The following is a 23,459-nucleotide window of genomic DNA, read 5'->3' as shown; positions in this document are numbered from 1 at the left end:
TCGTAACCATATATAGAGCCATGCATCTAGGATTAGTAGGTAATTCAGAAATATTTAACCTATTCAATCAGTAAAACAGGCAACCATACACAACTGATTACAACATCATAAGATTAATCATAGATGCAAAAACAAATGCACAAGGGCATAGAGTATTAGAGTGGTAGTTCTTACATACGCATTTCAAAATGCCTCCAAGAAATACGACGCAGCTTTCTGCGCACATCAGATAAGACTGCATCTATTGCATATCGCCACCATTGTGTTTGCCATCCAACCCCAGTTCGCTGCAAAACAGATAGACTACATGGTCGATAGCGGCCATACCTAAAACAGCAAGAAATGTTATTAAGGCAATATGGTATATTTATTAGGTAGATATTTATTGTAGCATAGAAATATCACAATTTATTCACAGCCAAAACCCATATTTTTACCAAAAAGTAGCACAATATACATTTATGCAGATCAAGGTAATGCACAAAGACAGACAGATGGACTAAAACGCTACTTATTTTGCATGAGAAGATAAGCAAATTCATACAGTCCATATAGATACATCTTCAAACGATTCTAAGCATAGCACCCGATGTAGTGCCCAGCCATAGTTTATTTTTCTATTATATCTATTAAACTCTTTTATGCCTATTTCATGGATGTGCTAGTTTCAAAAATATTATTTAATAACTTGGACTAGAGATTTATCAATGATGATTACTTAGTTGACTATATTTCTTGTGTTATTTAATGATTATGGTCACTAGTGCATTAATGATGCTTTAATGATTCGTAGTAAATAAATGTGATTTCTTTCATAGAAATGTTAGATGATGTTTTAATGATGATTACTTCATATTTGTAATGATGCATTATTTTATCTAAGCAATTGATGTTTGACTTATAATTATTATGGTACTTACCCCATATTTGCATGTGTATGATGCGTGTGTTTGTTTTATCTTTCTATTTGTTGTGTTTGATGTGGTTAAGGGAGGGAGTCGTAGTTACCTAATAGTCGGGATCTACACAATGTATCACTCCCTACCATTGTCTGTTTAGTTTAGATATATTTATATACATGTACATGCTTGTCTTTTATGCAGAATGTAGGTACCGGGCATTGACTTCCCTAAATTGCTAAGATTATCAAAATCGAAATGACACTATCTGTGTGTGGATCGTACATTATCTCTCCTACACGGTGGGAGTGGAAGCCTGATTAGGTGACCATTCGGTCGGGAGGTAGTGTATTCTTACCATTTGGGTCCCCCTCAGATTGACAGATGTTAGATGCTCCTTGATACAGTGGTACAATCATCATTCTTCCTATTATTTTGAAGACTTCTATTCATTTGATGTATCTATGTATCATGTGTTTTGAGATCCTACGGGATATTGTATTGTATATTGATGTACTTGTATCTATTTTCACATACCCTGTGACATGTGCAGTGGATGTTGTTCATTAGATGTGCTTTCATAGTATTAGTTGTACTTATGCATTTGTTTATATGACTATGTATGCGTTTATTCATTTTATGATTATGAACATTGTAGTTAAAACTTGTTAATAAAACTTTCTTAAATGGGACTCAACGTGAAGGAACCCTTGAGAAATGGAAACTATATTTGTAATTGAAATCACGTGTTCTTGATGTGTATGTATATATTGCTTCTACATTATTGTTACTTTGATGTAATTTAAACTTTTAAAAAAATAGTTCAGTAACTTTGTAACATATTAGGTTTATTTCTTTTGACTTCCCGAGCAGGACGTTACACCCCATGTTGGTCTGGTTAATGGTTTCAATAGCAAATGCTTGAAAAGCTTTACCCAAGCCCTCGCCATTTGGCTTAACAAGGGACTCTACATTAGATGTGATTTGCAATGTTTCTTGGGTCTAATTGTTCAAAACTATAAACTTGAATACCCAATACACATCTTCCATTCAAAAAACAATGGAAGCACATCCTTTCCATGATAGCCAAACAAATAAAGCTAGGATTCATGAAACAAGGCTTCAGCAAATGCTCATCCCCTTCCTCACAGGGAAAACTTTCACGATCTCAATGTTATTTAACAAGCCTAGGAAGTCACTTCTCTTTAGGATTATATGTATTAACTCAAATATTGTGCAATTATAAGATGGCATAATTAAAGCACTTGTTAGAAGCCATTTGCAGCAGATCCATTTATTAAAAAGTACAGAGTTACAGAACAATTCCTCTCAATAAAAATCATTATCTAATTGGAAGTCACTCAATGAGGACACTACAGCTGTTTAACAGTTTTAAAATTTAATAAGTACCTTTGTATATGGCAGAAAATGAAACAACCTATATGGTAGAACCTTTGCTCAAATTTAATGTGGAAACTCCCTTTTAAAAAAGTGAATTAAAAGATAAATTTCCTTATACAGAAAATTCAAATAATGCCTATGGCCATTGGTATTTCATTGGATGTATGGCATAAACAAGCTTACACCAAAACCTATATTTATGTTCTCAGGCATAAGCACAAAGTTATTCGGCAATTCTACACTGGATGAGACTTGATGTTTTTGTGTAACACAGAAAACATAAATGACGCCAAATTTTAAAACTTTTCAGCTAAAGGCAAAAACTACAAAAGAAATGCAACACAAGGATTGAATTAGTTGGAACAAATAACAAACAATTCAATAAAAGGATCCAAGCCATAGTTCAAAATCTCAATCTCTGCCCCTTCTCGGCGAGGCAAACAGAAAAATCTCAGCAAATATCGGAGAGAAATCAGCAACTTCTCAAGAAAACATCAGGAATTTTAAAAATGACTTAAATCACTTAAAAATGACTTAAATCACTGGCAATCACTCTAAATCACTAGCAAACACCTATTTTCTCCTCCCAAACCTTTCTCCCACACCCAACAAGCTCAACACTGCAAAAAGGAAATAATAAACTCATTTATGGGCATGTCTATCATTTTACTAGCAAGCTCATGCCTTGCTGCGAGAACTTAAGCACTTCCCGCAAGAAGTTATAGAGATATCACTCAGAAGCTGGTCTTTTATCACGGCGAGAAGTTCATTTTCTCTAGACTAGAATCTCATGCAAAAAGGATGAGTTTTCTCGCCAAGTCTAGAATCTCGCGAGAAGCCGAGATAATGTCGATATTTCGGCGAGATTTTGAACTATGATCCAAGCAATTGTGTAAAAATCCTCAATTACCAACAGATGGAAACCTACAAGTTCAAGCAAAATTTGATTTTCCGAAGTGAACATACACTAGAAAGCACACTCAGTTATCCAGACTAAAAATAGTTTGCTTGCCCTCAAAGAAATCTTAAAATATAATTGGTCCAAAAATTCAAACTGAAAAAAGGAAATGTCTATACATTTGATATTTGTAATAATAACTACAAAAATAAATCACATAAAGATGATTGAAAAGTTCTTCCCAAATAATCACTCCAAATAGTTAAAAGCAAAAAACAGATTCTATAGCACCTTCTGATGCCTCAACAAGAGATATTCAAACATTTGATATTTCTAATAAGGATAACTACAAGACAAATCCCAAAATAGATGATCTAAAAGTTCCTCCCAAATAACTACTCCAGAATACATGAAAGCAAAAACAAAGAGTCTAAAGCATCTTGTAAAAACCCAAGCATGCGTGCGTTGCATATCTGTCAGATTTTGCTTTAGTTGTGCTCCTATACTTATCAGTGATCTTTTGTGTTGCCATCAATGTACATTATCAACGAGAATTTGTATTGGCATCTCCTTTATGAATATGCATTATGGGATGCATGTGTTGTGCATCTATGTGTTTGCACGATTACAATGTTTTACTTTCATAGATTTAGTTGTATGTTTATTGTACTTTTTGCATTTCACTTAAATTAGTTTTGAAATGAATGGTTGTCATGTTTGCAAATTATCTAACATGCTTTGAGTCAAAGGATTATTAATTATGCATGTGACAAGAAATCAATCATCCTTTAGAATCTAACTTATCAGTTCTTGTATAGGATAAGTTATAGATACGTGGTACAGGTATGTCAGGTCTTAAAAAAAAAAACTTGTGCATGAAATGTTTGGGTACAGGTATATAATGCGTGTGTGTGCAGAACATTAAAGTACATAAAATTGTGAATACAATTCGAAGTACAATAGTTCTTTATGATTGATGATAGTGATAAAGATGAATGCCAATTGACAGTTCCTAATCATCAATGATCCATGGTATAAATAAAGATAAATGCCTATAGACTTTCCACATGTCAGTATTATGTCATATATTTCTAGGAGGATTCAGATGAAAATCATTATGATTACAAAATTTGAAAGTTGAGAAAAAAAAGATTCGTATAATTGTCTTCAATCTTCATCAATCGTCACTCACACTAGGTGCATCAATGTTTAAGAGTCTCACCTTCATTATATATAGTGACTCAAGCAAGCTCTTCAATAAATGCATCCAAGAGCTACATCAAAAATGCTTTGTTGCCCCTTCCCTGTATTGGTCTTGCTTATTTGATAAAAAGATGCAAGCTTATGGGTAGAAGAGGCAAGTTAGAATGGACATAAAATTCTTCTTCTTTTTTTGACAAACCGATTACATTCAACCAAAGATCTTGCAACCTATTCAAAATGAAGAGAAAACCAACACAGCTTAAAAAAATGCAAAATCAATTAAAGAACGATAAATATTATAGCCTACATTATAAATTTTAAAAAAATATAAATACTTGCTTGTGATAGAATCTGGATTGCAACAGACTGGAGGAACAAATAATCTTGTCCATAGAGATGCCAAAATGTACAACAATCTTCTTTTTAAATCCACATTGAAATTTAGAATGTCCAAATCTTAGACCAAGACTCAACAAGTATGGCGTGTCTACTAACTCAAAGACTCTAGACTAGGTTGATTCCAAGTCTATGAAATACTCAAACGTGTCCAAGTCCAAGTCCCCAGACACATCGAGCATAACATAGGAGAAAGAGGCAGGTGACATCATGGCAACTGGGTGGATGGAATGCGATGTGATGGCTGTAAGCTGGCAGATTTCTTGAAGGACAGTATTTGCAATCACTGAAGAGGAAGGTGGTATGGCTTCACAGATATTAGATCTGCACAATTTTTCGTGTAAGCATTCAAAGCCGAGCTCGAACAAACCTCTATACAATCCCCTAATTTCAAGACACAAGGTACATTTAATTGTGGCACCAAAAGTGGCAATAGTTCTACATAGAGTGGAGAGTGAAGAGTCAACATGGATGCAATTTCTCCTTTGACACCATGAAGCAAAAAATGGCTTTCAAAGAACTAGTGATAGAGGAGAGATTGAAAAATGTGTTTTCCTCTCCTCACCCTTTCTTTATCAATATCATTTGGGCATTGTTGGGTGTTGAGTATGTGTTATCAAGGTTCAAATGGCATACCAATACCGACATTGCAGCCCTTTTTTGTGCTTGGGTTTTGCACTTTGGAACAAGGGATGAGATGAGATGAATTATGAGTTGTGTGCATCCGGAGTGTTGGGTAGAACCAAATGAGATTTTGGAGTGTGTGGTTCTTGGACAAGGGTTTGTGGCTACGCATAGCAAATAGTTTGGCATGCCTAGGGTACCTCCTCTAGTGTACCATTTTTTTTTGCACAAGGGCCCAGGCAATAGTCTAGAAAGGAAGCTAACACTAGGAAGGCATGGGCTTTACTGGTAGATTCCACGTATGACTGGAAGCTAGAATTAGCAGTGGGAATACCCAAAAACCAAATGTACCCGTCCTTGTTTCGGCTGAAGAAAATTGGGGCTTGGGAGAATATGGAGTGACAAAGAGAAAGATGAAAAGTATAAGGTCGGGAGAATACTTAAAAACCAAATGAACCCGTCCTTGTTTCGGCTAAAGCGAACTGGGGCTTGGGAGGATATGGAGTGACAAAGGAGAAAAAGACAAAAAGTATGGGGTTGAGATCGTGGTCGAGGTCATGGAAGAGCCAATGCAACTCATGAAATTAACCATGGAGGAGGTGCTCATGGAAAAGGTCGCAGGGGTGGTCACGCAGATCGCAGAAGGCATGTTTAACCATGTGGTGGGTCTAATGGAGGCAGGTTTCTCGAATTGGGTTGTGCAGTGAAATAAGCTCAGAGGGCGACACATCAAATGGTAGTGGTGTTGATGACAAGGTTGGTTCATCGCCCTTCCAGCTTCCGTCCCACCCAATTTCTTAAAATCTGTCAAAAAAATTTTACAATAGTAATGCACAAAGTCATGTAATATAATTTCATGGATCGTGGTATAAACTTGTGTGTTGTATAGAGATAACATTAGGTGTAGCTGGTCATTTTGAACTAGTGTATAATAATCCAGTTGGTTATGTCTAGTATGTTGTGATTCGCCTCACGTGGTGGTTTTTTAGTGCTTTCAGGTAGTGAATCAATCAACTAATGGGGTGGTGCTTAGCCAATGATGAACACCAAAATATATTGTAATACTCTATTTACATATATTAATAAAATAATCTTTTATCGATCAAAAAAAAATTGCAATTGTGAAAGCTTAAGGGAGGGAAAAAACTATTAAAAGGTTAAAGTTTAGTATATTTTATTATTGCAATTTCCCTAAATTAGTGTTACACTATCTTTTCATTTGAACTCTATAAAATAGAGTTTTGGCTCTATCTTGTTTTATGCTAAAATTGAGAAAATAGTTGTGTTACCCAGGGACGAGTCCCCGGTATATTTTTAGTCAAACCCATCCCAAAAACGCCTCGGAGACTTGAGGACACCTAGGTGACTTCAACTTTTGACTTCTAGAACAAATTAGACTTTGACTCTTGTTGATGCGAGTTTTGTGTCACTACATAACATATTAGTAATTGGATGCTTGATACAGAATATCAAATACACAATTCCTCTCTTGAAAAGTTCTCTCTCATGGGACATGAGTATAACTCCAACGTTCCTTACACCGTTGGATACTCGCTCAGTTTTATCAATGTGATTTGCCAGTAATCACATAGGCGGCCTTACGTTTTCTTGTTTGAGAAAAATTTGGATCTTGGTGAGAAAATGGAGATGGTGGTTCGGTGTGAATGCTAGATGATGTCGATGGCGCGATGGTGGCAATGTAGGGTGAATGGCGATGGAAGGTGAGAATGCCGATGTTTTGGTTTACTTCTCTAACTAACCTCTTCTAAGCATGAAATTTGGCTGCTCAACTACTCCTACTCCTAAGAATGGAAGGTTAGCAGATGGACGGGGATCGAATCTAATGAAGGCTAACCAGCGGCCCTACCTCCGTAGATGCAACGCTTCAAAGGAAAGTAAACTAGATCACCACACAAAGCCTCCCAACCAGCCGCTAGGATGCTAGTGGCCTAGTGTTGACCCCTATCAAACATCTACCAAAGCTACCATGCAACTATCCATTTTATTTTACTCTTACTCTAACAACTTGAAATGAAATTGCTTCAACTTGAAAAGAAAATTTAACTATGTGGAAGTAGAAAACATGCAATAACACCCAATGTTCTTAGTCAACATGCAATGAAAAAGAGAGCACTTTGGTATTATTTTCGCAACAATTTCTCCAACCCCTCCCTTACAAATGAGAGCCAATGGCCTTATATAGAGGTCCAAAATACAATGGACGGTAGAGATCAAAACAAGATCGACGATCCAGATTGGATCCAAAAACCCTAATTAGGGTTGCCACCCCATCGGCCAATGAGAAGATGCCACCTCATCAATGGACCAATGAAAAAAGTGCAAAAGTGGCAACCAATGAAAAGGCACCAAAATGGTGGCCAATCAGAAACAAACACTTGTCCTATTCTAGAAGAAAGAGAAAGTTGCCACTTGGGCTTACATAAGATGATCTTCTAATATAATTCTTCCTTTTTCTTTTGTTCTTTTAGCTAAGGCAATGAACTTAGCTAGCCTTTCGTCAACTTCTTCCATAGGGGGACAAGGTGTGTGCTTCGCTCGGAGTTCTGCTGACTTTGCCACGCTGTTTGCTGCTTGTAGTATCCTTTCGTGATCCTTCTCATAATCCATATCATCTGTATTTCTTCCCAAATTATGTTCTACTATTTCGTACTCCTGGGCTGCAATCTCATCCGCTGCCTTATTGACTGTTGGTATAGCAATCTGAACCCTTCGGTGACCATCACTGTCGCTTCTGATTACCCTTGCCACCGTATTTGCCATCTGTTTTTGGTTCTCGCTATCATCCTTTTCTATTAGTCCTTGGATATCATCAACTGCGTGAGCCATTACCACCTCGCCTCTCGGCATAAGCATTTGCCTTAACCATAGTGGTGCAATGCATCTCCCCAAATCCGGATTCGGTTCGACCAACAAAGCATCACCAACGGCCTTAGACGCCTGACTTATCTCTTCAATATCAATCGGCCCATCTTCTTCTCTACTAGTTTCTGCCATATTTCCTTGCTGGTTCTCCGAGAGAGGGGAGTACTCCGTACCTTCACTGTAGCCACTTGATTCCGAATCAGAGCTCACCTCCACTGCGGCCCCTTTATCACTCGAATTGACCTCTTGGCTTCTAGCCTTAGTTATACTCTCCCTTGACGGCGCTGCCCGCTGTCTCTTGGCTGGAGGTTCCGAACGTTCTTGGCTTTTCTCTACCTCCAAAGCCCTCTTCTTGCTATTTCTAACTGTCTCCGATTGCCGGCCACTTCCTTCACCCTTCTGTCCGATTGATTCTACTAGACCTTCCTTTGGTTTCATCATCTCATAAGTAAGGAGAACCTTTTGTCTTTGTAGCTTTCTCAACTTGGCATTATACCACGACTCGGTATGCAAATCTACTGTCCTTGTGACTGCCTCCAAGGAAGGATCCTGATGATCGTCCCAATCCACTGGATTCAACTCTGTTCCAACTACTGTCTCATAGTCTTCTCTCAACACACTACAATCATCCTCCAATTGATCGGGAATATCAAGGCCTCTCCATCTGATATCTCTCATCATGTTCACCGACAATCTCGAGAAAGCTAGCTTTCTCACGTGAAAATCATCCTTTGCATTGGCCCAAAAGTCCTCTATAGTGGGAACATGCTTAAATTCGCTTTCATGAGATGCCTTGATAAGACCAACAGGGTCGAATCCTTGCCTTGCTCTGTACCATCCTAGATGATACCACTCCAATTCCTTTTCCGCAGCCTCAAAGGCGGCCCGATTTGGGCAACTATCATTGCCAATTATAATTGAGAAGGAAACGCCTGTTTTCCCCTCATTCCTCATTACTCTATCATAGTGCTCAAGCTGCCTAGCCAATTCCATCAAAACTACCTTGTCGGGCGGGTATCTTGGAAGCCTCTTGGGACAAACTGTACTTCCTGCCACTCTAATGTATGTGAATTGCGGGAATTGGATGAACCAACTCCCAAACTTTTTAATCCTTGCTTCTGCTTCCGATGAAAGTCTCTTAGCAGGCGCCCCTTGTAATACCCTTACTGTCTTCATGGCGAATGCATTGCAAAACATCTTGTAATCCTTGTTATTGTGCAAATGAAGCTGCGGATAGCATTCATGCACCAAATATTGCCCCGGCCCATTACCAATCTCTCCTAAGGCCCTAAGTCTCGGACTCTCATACAATCTAGCAATTAAGTAAAACAGATAGGATCCCATGTAGAATTGCCTTTGGTTTTGAACTGTTCTAAGTTGCAACTCTAAATTTTCACTTATGATCCTAGCCCAATCAAATTTTCCTTTTCCCTTTTCAATTTCATCAATGAAGAAGTACATCCAGTTTTCGAATTGCATAGCTTGAGCTAGGCCCATGATCTGGCTGAGAAGAACAATGAGATCGCCATATTCCGGCTTGAAATCTGCCACTGTAAGCCTTGTTGATTTGTTAACTCCTTTCCTTCCTTCGTGTATCCAATTCCGCTTTAGATGTGAGAAGTAGGCCTCTTGGTTACCTTGAAATGATTTGGCCGCCTGATCCACCATTACAACTGTCATGCCCTTGCTCTGAGGAATATTAAATGTCTCTTCAATTGCTTGTTCGCCAATGTTGGCCAACACTCTCTTCCCTTCGCCAAAAATGATGGATTTACTGTCTAGATCAAATCTGGATGCACACTCCATAATCAATTCTGGACAAGGCAAAGTAGGAGGAAAAGCTGCTGCATGTACAATTCCGCTCTTGTATATCCTCTTTGCCAAGGGGGATTGTCCTTCCTTTAGTCTGTCCCTCATCCGTATCATGTCCACTGTAGCGATATTAGTATCGGTTATTTTCTTCATTTTCGAGAAGGAAGTTTTGGGCGTCATATCCTCTTTGTCTTTCTTAGCGTTTGCCCGCTTGGGATTCTTACTTGCACTATCATCCTCCATGCTCGTCGCCCTATTACGAGATGGTAGAGTGGTGGACCAAAAGGCAAGAAGAACCAAGTAGTGCAATTCTTAGAAAAGAGCGAAAGAATGGATGTCAGCTTAAGCACTCCTTGCAACTCTAGATGACTTTCACCTTAACTAATAATCTTACAGCAACTTTTCGGAACCCGGGATATGACATCAAAGAATTACAAATCCCTTTGCAAATTAGAAAACAAAGCCTCTAAGCTTATCCAACACTTGCCTTCTATGCAAAAATCAAACTTTCATATGTATCTCTTCTCCCAACAAAATTGCCCAAATCTGATATAAAAATTGCAGCCCCTCTAGAAAATCAGAATTTTGTCTTCCACAAATTTCGGCCCCCACAAAATTCGGCTAAGCATGAAAAAAAAAAATCTGCCCTTCCACAAAATTCGCCCAAGCAAAGAAGGAGCAAAATCTGTAAAATCTGCCACCTAGGGCACAAATCGCAGCCCACAAAGTGGAGCAAAAATCCCCAAAAACGCAAAAAATCTGGCCCTTAGACAAATCGCCCAACAATGGCAATGGAGAAATTGCCCAAAAATCGCCAAAAAACTGCCTTCCACCAATTTCGCCCAAGTCTGGAAATCTGCCCTTGCTTCAAATTCGCCCAAGCATGAGGAGCAAATGAATTGATGAAAATGAAATGGGAGGGGACTCCCTTTATAGCAGCTTTCACCTTCCTCCCAGGCTGGCCGACTTGGTCCTATAGAGGAAAAAAAACCAAAATTAAAGCTAAGTTAGTGGCCCACTTTAAATACTTTGCCAAAATTTTAATTTTCTAAAATGAAAACTGCACTTTTAATTTACTAATTAACCACAAATTGCAAAACGAAATTGAATGGTGCCTTGGGGATGCTAAAAATTTCTATTTAATGAGGGTTTGCTAATTAATACATCCTTGAAGTTGAATTTTGGCTAACCAAAAGCCATTTCTTAATATTAATTTACCAATTTCATTAAATACCAAAAGCTTTCAAGGCAAATTTAATCTATTAAAGCCAATTTTTGCAATTTTCCTCTAAATCGATTTTGCTAAATAATTAAAATTTTATGACAAAAAATAAAATTGCCTCTAGAGTAAAAATCGATTTTGCAATTTAACTTCATCTTACAAAATTAAATTCTATTTCACCAAAAAAAATAAGATTTTCCAAGAACCTAAGTCTAACGAAAAATTTCCTTATTTGAAAATCATTCAAATTTACAATTAAATCCAAATTTTCAAAAGAAATCGTCTAAGTACAAAATTCACAATCTTATCCTGCCAAGTTGAAATCAATTTTGAACTTATTCGGCCTAAGGATAGAACTGATAGCTCTAGAAAATCAAGTTGAAACCGGGTGAAAAATACATCTAACCTTCTCCACTGGCCCTAAAGGCGATTAAAAAGGGGGTCCCCAAGATTTTGGAGCGATGTGTGAAAACCTCACAACTCTCAAAGTAACGCAAATTTGGCATATGAATTCTGCTCATTCTTATATTTTAAGGTTCTATTATGTATAAGTACATGCTTTATCCATGTTTCCATATTAATATTTTAAATTTCTCTATATATTTTAATTTTCCCTATTGTTATATAGTCGTCCCCATTTTACATCCCCCCCCCGTCCCCAAAATCGGCAAAAATTTTGGCCGTCCCAAAAACCCATGTCACTGTCCCCTATCGTCCCCGTCCCAAAAACTCGAGGGAACATAGGAAAATTGGGATTTGTTGTAATGAAATTGCAAAATAGTCTGAAGATTGTTAAGGATGTAATCCCTATGTTCCCAGGTGTTTCGGAGATGACATGGGATGCTTTTTTGGGACATTTCCTAAAGCACCAAAACTAGTGGATGTCAGTATACAAATTTTCAATATATATAATGAATTTTTCAAAATATATTAAGATATTATAAAGAGAGAGAGAGAAAGAGAGGAAGATATGTCAACAATTGATTGCAACAAAGACATTATGCAAATAAATGATAAATTCACGAACTACAACAGCAGTATACCAACATAAATGATAATAACAGCAGTATAAATCAGAATAACAGCATTACAACAATAGTCTCAAACAGCAAAACCATAGTCTATCAACAATATAAATTATCCATATAAAAAAAAGTCCCAAACATGCATCCAAAAGTCTCTTCTAAATTAAATGGCTTTACAATTTATTCTCTCTCTCTCTCTCTCTCTCTCTCTCTCTCTCTCTCTCTCTCTCTATATATATATATATAAACAATATCAACTTGAATTGTTTTTTATTCTAATAATTAAATATTTAAAAGATATTAAATTAAATTTATAGTTATAATATATTCTTATTTAGTATATAATATTTTTAACCTATTTTTGTTTAATGTGTAAAACTTACTATGATTATTATGATGAATATTAACAAACTTAAATTAAATATTAGATTTATAATTTTAATAGATTTTAATATTTATTATTTAATATATAGAATTTGATATTTTTATTTTTATTTAAATTAAAATTTTAAACATATTTAATCATGAATTTTATTGCTGATTTTTCTCCCACGTTTAACTTTATCTTAAATTTATTGTCCACAAATGCAAATTCAAGTTGAAAAAACGAAGTGTATTTTTAATGCAAAAAATTATCTAAATGTGTAGGGGACACTTTTATTTCAAGGACTAATTGGGAACATTTCAAGCATCCCCTACCTGTCCGCAAATGTCAGAGGGGGTGTTTCCTGTTGTTTCCTACTATTTATTGAAATCACTAATCAGTGACAGCTGGGGGAGGTTTTCTTCCATCCCACTAACCTTGAAATGTTTCGGGGATAGGAATGAGTCCCCCGGAGACCGGAAATGCATCCGTGTAACATAGTGGAATCCCTCTTCAATTAGCCTGGTTTCAAAGGCAAAAAATCCAAACCTGCTAGTTGTATTCTGCAGTTTGAATTTTCAATGACTTTTCCTTGCAGATGATGATTTGGGTTGGGAAAAGATACAGCATTTGGCAAGTACACAATGGAGGGTGGGGTGACTCAGTAAAACAATATTCTTTTTACATTTTAAAACTTATTTCATTACTTAACGATTTAATCTGATTTAGCATATATGAGAAGTTCAACAATGAGCAACACAACAACAAAATATACATATAGAAACCCTGGATGGGAAAAAAAAGAGCAAAAAATACGGTTAGTGTTAATCTTCTTTTTACAAATGTTGTAGGCACCAATTCACTAGATTTCTCTTTAAAAATTCTGCTATACCTCGCTCCAATCTATTATTATTTTTTTCTCCAATATTTATAAGCTGATCGTAAATTTGTGATAAAAATCTGATTACCATCTTCCTACTAATCTGCAAATAATTTTCTCACAATCTACTCATAAATCTGTAATTAATATGGTCACAACTTGTGCATTATAAGTCCGGTGCACATAGTGTATTTATTCTTAGCACACCCTCTTAACCATAATTCCCAATCTCTAATTATAAATTTAAATTTCTGTCAAGGAATGTGTCTTTCTTTAGGAGACACAATGCTTCTTAAAAGAGGAAACATAGGATAAAAATCCCACAAAAACATAACGATAATTGATTGTATAAACACCAAGCAATTATGAAGTTGCACCCTTCAATACATTTTATCTTTGCTTATATCAACATATTATTTTTACTGTTAGATATGATGAGATCCTCTTGGCGAAATGATCATGAACGTACAGTGTTCCCCCATTGACATCAATGGAAACGACATCCATAGAGTTGTAAGATAGTGCAGTGAAGAGCTGCACCTTACAAATAGACTCCTTAATGACTAGAAGGAAAGGGTACTGCCACTAACTTTTGCCTAAGAAACTCAAGAACCTCTTTTGGAAGAAGCTTTGTGAATATGTATGAAACCTATTTTTTAGTGGTAACATATTCCAATTTCACTTGCTGATTTGCTACTTGTTCCCTCAAGATATGGTATTTGATTCCTTGAGTGCATCACTAGATGCTTGGAAATATTCACAACACTTGAATAGTCAAAAAAAAAAATATTGGGTGATAACACTCGACATTAATTTCGATCAAAGTTTGTCGCATTTTTAGATTAAGACATTTCTTGAGTGATTGTTAAGAGATAACTATCTCAGTGGAGGATTAAGCTTGTGAGCTTTGTATCCAGACTTTTGATTATTCAATAATAATCAATTTTTTTTGTGGCCAGGTTTTTATCCCTCGAGTAGGAGGGTTTTCCCAGGATAGATACTGTCATCTTGTTTCTTTTCTGATGCGTGCTGCTTATCACATTCCTGGTCTTAAAACATTAACAAATCGCACGTACCACACCAGGAAAAAAATATATGGCTAAACCATTGCCGAAGAAACATTATTACGACATTGCAATCTATTCTAAAGCAAAGAAATAATATGAAAAAAAAAATTAAACAAACTGATTGGGTATAACATCATTTGGATATGGTTGTTGCCTAATGACCATTCAGCTTCGCCTTGGTGAATATCTATAGATATTATAACATGAACTACAACAAACATACAAGTAAAAATGATAAAATGCTCTTAACCAGTCAAATTTAATATAAAGTACTTACTTTTTTTGCAAACTGCAGATGTTAACAACATCCCAAAGCACCAACATTTGATAGATTTGGACTTCATCCAATAATAAAACCTGTAAGAAAAGAATAATAGCAAAAAGTTTAAAAAGCTTCCCTATCTATCCAAAATCATGCCAGATGTTATCTAACTTGAAAATTTAAATTCCTTTCATAATAGAAATAAAGAACTCGAGAGTTGGCATCTAAATCCTGCAGAACCTCACCAAATCATTGAGACCTATATCAACCGCATATTGAGGACTACCACTTTCAAATTTGCCAGACTTGCTCACCTGGGTTGGTTGGAAGGGATTGTTAGAATCATGTCAAATGTCTACTGATTCATAATCCAGAGTTCTAAGGAATCAGAATTCAGCAATTTAAACTAGGAAATACTTAAGCATCATAAACCAGTTCTTTTAACCAGAAAATCTAAACGAATCATAATGGAATAACAGATAGCAAAATAACGAAACAGAAATCCAGATTTCCATACAGTGTTGTTAATAGGAACAGAATAACAGATAGCAAAATAACAAAACAGAAATCCAGATTTTCATACAGTGTTGTTAATAGGAACTATCAATGAATCAAAAATTACTCTTAATATACCATTAACAACGTAAAAACAGGTCATCACAATTTCATTTTACATCAATACATGCACTGTACTTTGCAGCTCTCCGTGCTAAAGCGGGCATAGATATTAAACAATCACAGATAACTTAAATCCACCAATCTGAAGATGCCAAAAGATCTCACTATCCAGGCACCTATCTAAACTATATGTGATAAATCCAATATAGACACCTCAAGATTGAAATCTCTCAGCATACTTTTGATAGATGGATTCAAGATATCTATGCTTATTCTTAATTTGACATGCAAAAGGCTGTCAAAGAGATTTTGTAAACATAATTGGAAATTTTTAATGTCGCAGTGCATAATCTCAATCTATCAATGCCCTAGTTCCCCTCCAAACTCTATATATTGAAGTTTAGGCTCTCATTTCATCATCTGGGCTTCGCACACACACAAATATGCTGTCAGAATGAGCATTTGGGTTCTTCTACGAATCATTGGGGATGGAAACCCTCTCCAATCTTGCTGGTTTTGGCTGTAAGAGACCCAGCCTAGTTGGTCTGGTGATTACTCACAAGATATACAAGGGTTTGTTGATGTTTTTGGGTTTCGCATTTGCACAGTGATGAAAGCTTTTCGGGTATTTTGAAAGTAAATTACAGATTTTCCCTCAAACTCAACAATAATTCAATGGAAGCAGAGTGAGATTATTTGTACTTGCTGCTTCAGCTCTGAATTGCAGTGTTAAACTTCATGATTGAGTTATTTTAGTGTTTTTGCTGGGTTAGATACCTTATTCATTATATATCAATATGTCTCTTGAAAATGATTAAACTTTATTGATATTATAATCATTTATTGCATGACCATTGAAGTAATTTCAAACCAGTTCCTAATAACCAAGAGATCTCTTATTGCATGATCATGTGATGTCCCTTTTCTAATTTTCCTTAGAACTTTGCCCTAAGATCACAATCACATAAGAATAGGGTTAGGGCTTATCATGTATATGGTTTTCTTCAATTGTGTAATCCATAATTTGAAATCCTGCAATATTGTTAGTATCCATTTAAAATCTAAGATACCAGTGTGTCCTGAAGATTTCCATGTGCTGGTGCTGGTTTGTTTGGGTGTGCTGGTGCTTTTGGGTGCTGCATTGGTGTGCCCAGGAAGCATGCCCAGCCACTGTGGCTCGGGATGCTTCCAAGAGCATCAAGACAGCACCCGGGCACATCTGGAGAGCACCCGTGACTTTTTGAACGCCCAGTCACTTGAGTGACTTTAAAATGCATGTGTCTAATTGATTTTTTAATTATATTTTTGCTCCTTTTTGCTCCAAAACCCTAAAACGGCCCTAAAAGAGGTCACTCATTGTTCATTCTTCTAATTTTGTTTGCAGCTGGGCTCTCCTCTCATTTGGTTTCCATTTTGGCATTTTGAGAGCAAGGTCGTTATTTTTCAAGAGAATCATTCATAAGGTGTCTAATAGCTTCTACGAAGGACATCTAAGCATCTAAGGTAAGCATTCGATTCCCTTCGTGAGATCTTTTACTGATTTTTTTTAATATGATGATGAATTTTTCAAGTTTCGTAACACTTTTTACAATTTTTTATATATTCTTTTTAAGAAATGAAGGAACAAGTTTAGCCATCTTTTTTAATATTTTTGTATTGTATTTTTGCACTTGTATGTTTGATGTTCATAGTTTATTCAATTATTTCTAATTTAATTTTTTTTATTTTCTTATTAGACTCATAGTTTGTCTTGAGTACGAATGACCACTACTAGTAGTCAAAGCTTAGCAGCAGGACCAGGTGAACGATGTGATAACTTCAATATTGATGTAGCATCTCCATTATGGAGACATACCACAAGATTATCATAGGTTTCAGAGAGTGGGCCATACATTTGGAAAATGTAATGTATGTCATAATAAACCATTCAACAACACATATTATTGGATCAAAGCTCATTTTATGGGCCCTACTGGTAAAGGAATAGGAATGTGCAAAGGAAGCAATGATGGAAAAAGGATGAGCGATGCACAATTAGTAGGAATTACAAAAGAACGAGAAGTTGTTGATCATTTAGTAAACAAATCAAAAAGAAATTTGTATCAACCTTCATCTGCAAAGAGCAAAGTTAATGTACCCACCGATCATTTAGCATCCTCCAAACATCTATTCTTAGATGTGGGAGATAGAGAGGAATAAACAGAAGCTATTACCCGTAAAAGAGGTCCGTTAGATCAAGCATTCAAAATGGAGGCAAGAGAGCTTGCTAAGGAAGTAATTGCATGTTGCCTTTATGTCAATGGTCTTCCTTTCAACTTGGTAAGATTGCCATATTGGAAGGAAATGGTCGCAGCCATTCTTAAAGCGGCATCTGATTACACTAGTACTAGGTTTGAAAAGGTGTTGCTACTCTTTTACAAAAAGAAAAGATATCTATAGACAAAGTTCTTCAACCAATTAGAACTTCCTAGAAAACTTCCAGTATAACTATTGTGTCTGATGGATGGAAAGATACAGGAAACCGGCCATTGATTAATGTGATTGCAATTTGCAATGTCCCCCAAAGGGGCAATGTTTTTGAGGGAGGTTGATTGTGAAGGAGAAGTTATCGATTCCTAATTCATTTCTAGAATTCTCATTTAGGCAATAGAGATGGTGGGTATTGAGAATGCGGTCCAAATGGTCACAGATAATGCCAAAAATTGTAGGGGTGCAAGTGCTTTGGTTGAGTCTCGATACAACCATATTTTTTGGACACCATGCACCATGCACTCTCTCAACTTGTTCATGCAACAAATTGGCAGCCAAATAGATTGGGTGAAGCAAATATCTGAAAAGGGAGAGGAGATACAAATGTTTGTCACAATCCATATTCAGATCATTCTCCAAGTTGAAGTTGTTGAATGTACAATGAAAATTGTAATTAGTTAGTTTCATTTATTTATTTAATTTGAATAAGTTTTATATTCATGTTCAATTATCAAATTATTACTTGTATATAACTTTGTTTAATATTCATTGTCATATTGTTATCTTGCTTAGGTTGTTGAGACTAGATTTGCATCTCATATTGCTATTGTCAGACGACTCCTCAACGTGCAAGGGGCATTGAGCCAAATGGTTATTTCTAGCCAATGGTGTAATGTCCCCAATAGGTTATCCTTTGAATATTAGGGCAATAGCTTTTAATTCATCATATCAAAATCTACTAACTGAACTATATAAGAGAGTATTACCCTCTAATTATCAATAATATATGTCTAGAAGTGAATTTGATATGATTTATACTACTTGAGACGATTAAACATGACAATAAAGCCTGATACTATTTGGGGTAATGGATGATGTTGCCTCCAATATGATTATTGATGGAGTTGTTGTGTATAACTTGAAGATAGAAGATTGTAATGGATAGGTTGGTATTGTTTCCAAAAATTAGGCACTGGTGTAGTTGTGCAATTAATTATGCCAGATTAGATAATTCTTTCAATAAGCGGATCCACGTTGATTTTAAGCAAGGTATACATTCCAAATAATGAAGTAACAATTTAGATTGTGATTTTAATTGTTCCTTATAATCTGTAGTATTCTGTCCTGAAAAGAATATTTGATGTCAATGTATATACTTAATGAATAGATGCTCGATAGGGCCAACCCCAATAAGAAATCTTTAATAATACTGAACTGTGATTCCAATCCTCTACGGTTTCTTGTGAAGTTCCTTAGCCCATCTAGTGATTACGTTTGAGCTTCCCAATCCAAGATAGTCGTATTGCAATCTTGGTATTAATGTGAATGATGAAGGTTTATATCCGCTTCCCTACATTATATTCTTCTTGTTATAACTCGTGCTGCCTTCTTCCAACTTTCTTATTCTTGTCCCGTATCTTCCATTCATTACCTTCTTATATGTTACACTGTAGGAGTCGTGACTTTTCAAAAGAATTGTCTTTATGATTTCATTAGTTCATAATCAGAACTTTACACTATCTTAACATAGATTGCCTATACCACTCGTAACACCAGTTAGTCTAATCACCCATGAACTTAGATAAACGCGTATCTATGTAGTCGATATTTTCAAATATAATGAACAGTTACTATATATATAACTGCCGCTCCTTCTTGTGATACTTGTTTGAGCAGCAACCATAATATGCCGTGCATCACATATAGCGTATTAGATAATAATTTCAATGGTATAGTAAACCATTATCAATAGTAAACTGGCTTCCCATCTGATTTCACAATTCTTCCTCCTTCGCTTATCAATAGGGGTCTATGCATTTGTTGATGAGAATCACGACTTTCTATTTCTAACGCTTACTCAAACTTTGCCTTGGTTCTTGTCGAGTTTAAGATTAAGTTCTTGATGTTGTAATCATTCCCTATCCTAGCTTTCGACGATACAGGTGAGTTGGAGTTCTATCTCTACTCCCTTGCAAGCCTTGCTAGATCACTCATTATGGTCAATGATTCATATTGCTTTGACGATTCATACTTGCTATCTAACCTATGTCGGGAGCTTTCCTTTGGTCATACTTATCGATTGGGTCTTAAGATAAGGTTTATTATAATAAATATATAAGGTCTTAGATCTTCCCAATAGTGTGGAAATCCAAAATAATATTGAATATTTCCTTCATTCGAGTGTATTTATAAGATATGAAAAACGTTTATTGTATATTATAATATAATAATATATTATAATATAATAATATATTATAATATGTTTATAATAATTTTTGGTATTTATTTAAATCTTTATTATATTTTAAAATAACTATAATATAATTATATCATTTAATTATTTAATTATTCTTTTAGTAATAAAGAAAATTTATTTAGGAAATTAAATATGCTTAACTTGGGTTTATTATAGTTCATCCTGCCCAAAATTGCTTGTCCTCAAGCAATCCCAAACTCTCAATGTAGTTTTGTTATTCAATTCCATGGCCCTAAAACAAAAATTTTATTTTGCAGTTAGAATAACAATATAAATTTAAAAAATTCGTAATATTTCATTTAAAATATCAAAAAATAAGGAAGCAACTTATCTCAGTATTCTCACACTCGTGGTTATGTGTTGCCTTGTATCAGTCATCTTTAAGTATGCATTTTTAATCCTCAAAGGAGACTTTTTCCTCTCCTTAGGCCTCAATGGATATCCTTTTAGGATTACCCCTCTTTATAATATTTGGGTGGGACTTTATCCCATCCCAACATCTCTGTGGATATAATATTTTCTCTGTAGTGGGGTGTCCTAGCAGTTCTCCCATAACCATCATGTAGTAGGGTGCCCTGTTAGCAATTCTCCCTTACTATCACTATGATAGGGTGCCCTCAGCAGTTCTCTCTCAACTACTTCTGCAATAGGGTGCTCTAGCGGTTCTCCCTTAATTACAGAGCAATAGGGTGTCCTTACCATAGTTCTTCCTAACATACCACTACAATAGGGTGCCCTAGCTATTCTCCCTTAATTGCACTCTGAAGAAGGTGCTAACAACAAGGTGTCATTAGCAGTTCTCCCATAATTGTCACTCTTTCCTTTTATTTAAATTGGATATTAAGTTCTATTAATAATCAAAAAAAATATGCATATATATGTATTGTTTGATATTTACATTTCCTGATTAGGGGATGACTAAAGTTGAACTTCTTCGAGGCTTCAATGATTCTCTATTCCCATATCCTCTCTTAATCACCATTTGCACTCTTGTTTGAAGTATCTTCATTATTTATTTCATTATTTCATGCATTGCTTCTATTTTATGGAGTTGACTCTTCTTGTCACATTTATGTCCAGGTTCCCAAGGACCTCTGCAGCTAAAACATATACCTTTCTTCAATGTATCCTCTTTTTGCCTTTGGGCTTCCATACTCTGGCATTGATGTCTTCCAAATTTTGTGGTTCATGCAGTTTAATAGAGTGCTTGGTGGATTCTTTTAATCCTTCTATAAATATATGAGTGAGTCTCGTTTGGGAAAGGTATGGAACCATAACTGACAACTCTTGAAATTTGCGAGCATAGTCTTCCACTGTTCCAGTTTGTCTGAGTTGAGTTAGTTCTTGGAAATACCATTCGATGTCCTTATCATCAAACCTATTCATGAGCTTTCGGGAGAATTCTCCATAGGATTTTACATCTTTATGTCCCAATGAGATACGCCCATGGGTCCACCACTCATGTGCTGCTCCCTCTAGATGCACTATAGCAAATTGCAATCTTTCCTAAACCATCAAAATGTGGAAGCTTTATTTTGTTAATTTTATGTTTGAGTTCTTCATTTACCGTGATTTTAGACGTCTCCCTTTGTTTATCATGGCAAAATTCGCTGAATGATATCACTTCTCTAATGTCAAGCTCTAGAGCAGCATATGCCCTCGCAATATCTTCCGTACTAGTTAAGGGTTGCTCGAGCCCTTCCTCCTCTCTTAGATTTACTCTTCTAGCTAGGAATGTAGCTTGGGGCAGGCTAGAGCTTGAAGTTACATTGTTATTTTCAAAAAAGGACTGAATTAGTTTCCCTTCCTATGTTAGGTTGACTTCTCAAATTATTGATCAAGTTTTCTATGTTTTGTAATGCTTCCAGAAGGGCTTGATTTGACTTCTCCATTTGATTCAATATAGTTTGGTTGGTCTGGTGGGTTTGCTCCATATACGTTCTCACTTCATTTGCTAAGTCATTCATTGTAGTTTTATTTGTTCTTCTCTCGTAAGTTCCCATAAGCCTTCACTCACAGGATCGCAGGATTATGCTCTGATACCACTGTAATGTCCCCAATAGGTTATCCTTTGAATATTAGGACAATAGCTTTTAATTCATCATATCAAAATCTACTAACTGAACTATATAAGAGAGTATCACCCTCTAATTATCAATAATATATGTGTAGAAGTGAATTTGATATGATTTATACTACTTGAGATGATTAAACATGACAATAAAGTCTGATACTATTTGGGATAATGGATGATGTTGCCTCCAATATAATTATTGATGGAGTTGTTGTGTATAACTTGAAGATAGAAGATTGTAATGAATAGGTTGGTATTGTTTCCAAAAATTAGGCACTAGTGTTGTCTATCCTTTCCTATATACTAAAGCAATTAATTATGCCAAATTAGATAATTCTTTCAATAAGCAGATCCACGTTGATCTTAAGCAAGAAATACATTCCAAATAATGAAGTAAGAATTTAGATTGCAATTTTAATTGTTCCTTATAATCTATAGTATTCTGTCCTGAAACGAATATTTGATGTCAATTTATATACTTACTGGATAGATGCCCAATAGGGCCAACCCCAATAAGAAATCTTTAATAATACTGAACTAAAATTCCAATCCTTTGCGGTTTCTTGTGAAGTTCCTTGGCCCATCCAGTGATTACTTTTGAGTTCTCCAATCTAAGATGGTCGTCTTGTAATCTTGGTATTGATGTGAATGCTGAAGGTTTATATCCCCTTCCCTACGTTATATTCTTCCTGTTATAACTCATGCTGCCTTCTTCCGAATTTCTTATTCTTCTCCCCTATCTTCCATTCATTACCTTCTTATATGTTACACTGTAGGAGTCGTGACTTTTCAAAGGAATTGTCTTTATGATTTCATTAGTTCGTAATCAGAACTTTACACTATCTTAACATAGATAGCTTATACCTCTCATAACATCTGTTAGTCTAATCACCCATGAACTCAGATAAACACGTATCTATGTAGTTGATATTTTCAATTATAATGAATAGTTACTATATATACAACTGTCGCTCCTTCTTGTGATACTTGTTAGGGCAGCGACCATAATCCGTCATGCATCACATATAGCGTATTAGATAATAATTTACATGGTATAGTAAACCATTATCAATAGTAATCTGGCTTCCCATCTAATTTCACAATT

The 23,459-nt window shown here is 35.7% G+C and overlaps 1 protein-coding gene across 1 annotated transcript in view; it reads right to left on the bottom strand.

Annotated features, from left to right (window-relative positions):
* LOC149569164 (vacuolar protein sorting-associated protein, putative (DUF1162)) overlaps positions 1–23,459 on the bottom strand; it is a 304,062-nt gene that overhangs the window by 221,932 nt on the left and 58,671 nt on the right. The window contains exons 9-11 of the mRNA XM_089821926.1: positions 15,182–15,250; positions 14,952–15,031; positions 175–327 (exon numbers count right to left, since the gene is read on the bottom strand). Coding sequence (XP_089678052.1) covers positions 175–327; positions 14,952–15,031; positions 15,182–15,250 — 302 coding nt within the window. The remainder of the gene's footprint in view (positions 1–174; positions 328–14,951; positions 15,032–15,181; positions 15,251–23,459) is intronic.

Source organism: Cupressus sempervirens, chromosome 3 (genome assembly GCF_028749045.1).
Source record: "Cupressus sempervirens isolate cs-2001-9-10 chromosome 3, ASM2874904v1, whole genome shotgun sequence".
Classification (NCBI taxonomy): domain Eukaryota; kingdom Viridiplantae; phylum Streptophyta; class Pinopsida; order Cupressales; family Cupressaceae; genus Cupressus; species Cupressus sempervirens.
The sequence above is the reverse complement of the archived record's forward strand: the minus strand, read 5'-3'. Positions and strand labels throughout refer to the sequence as shown.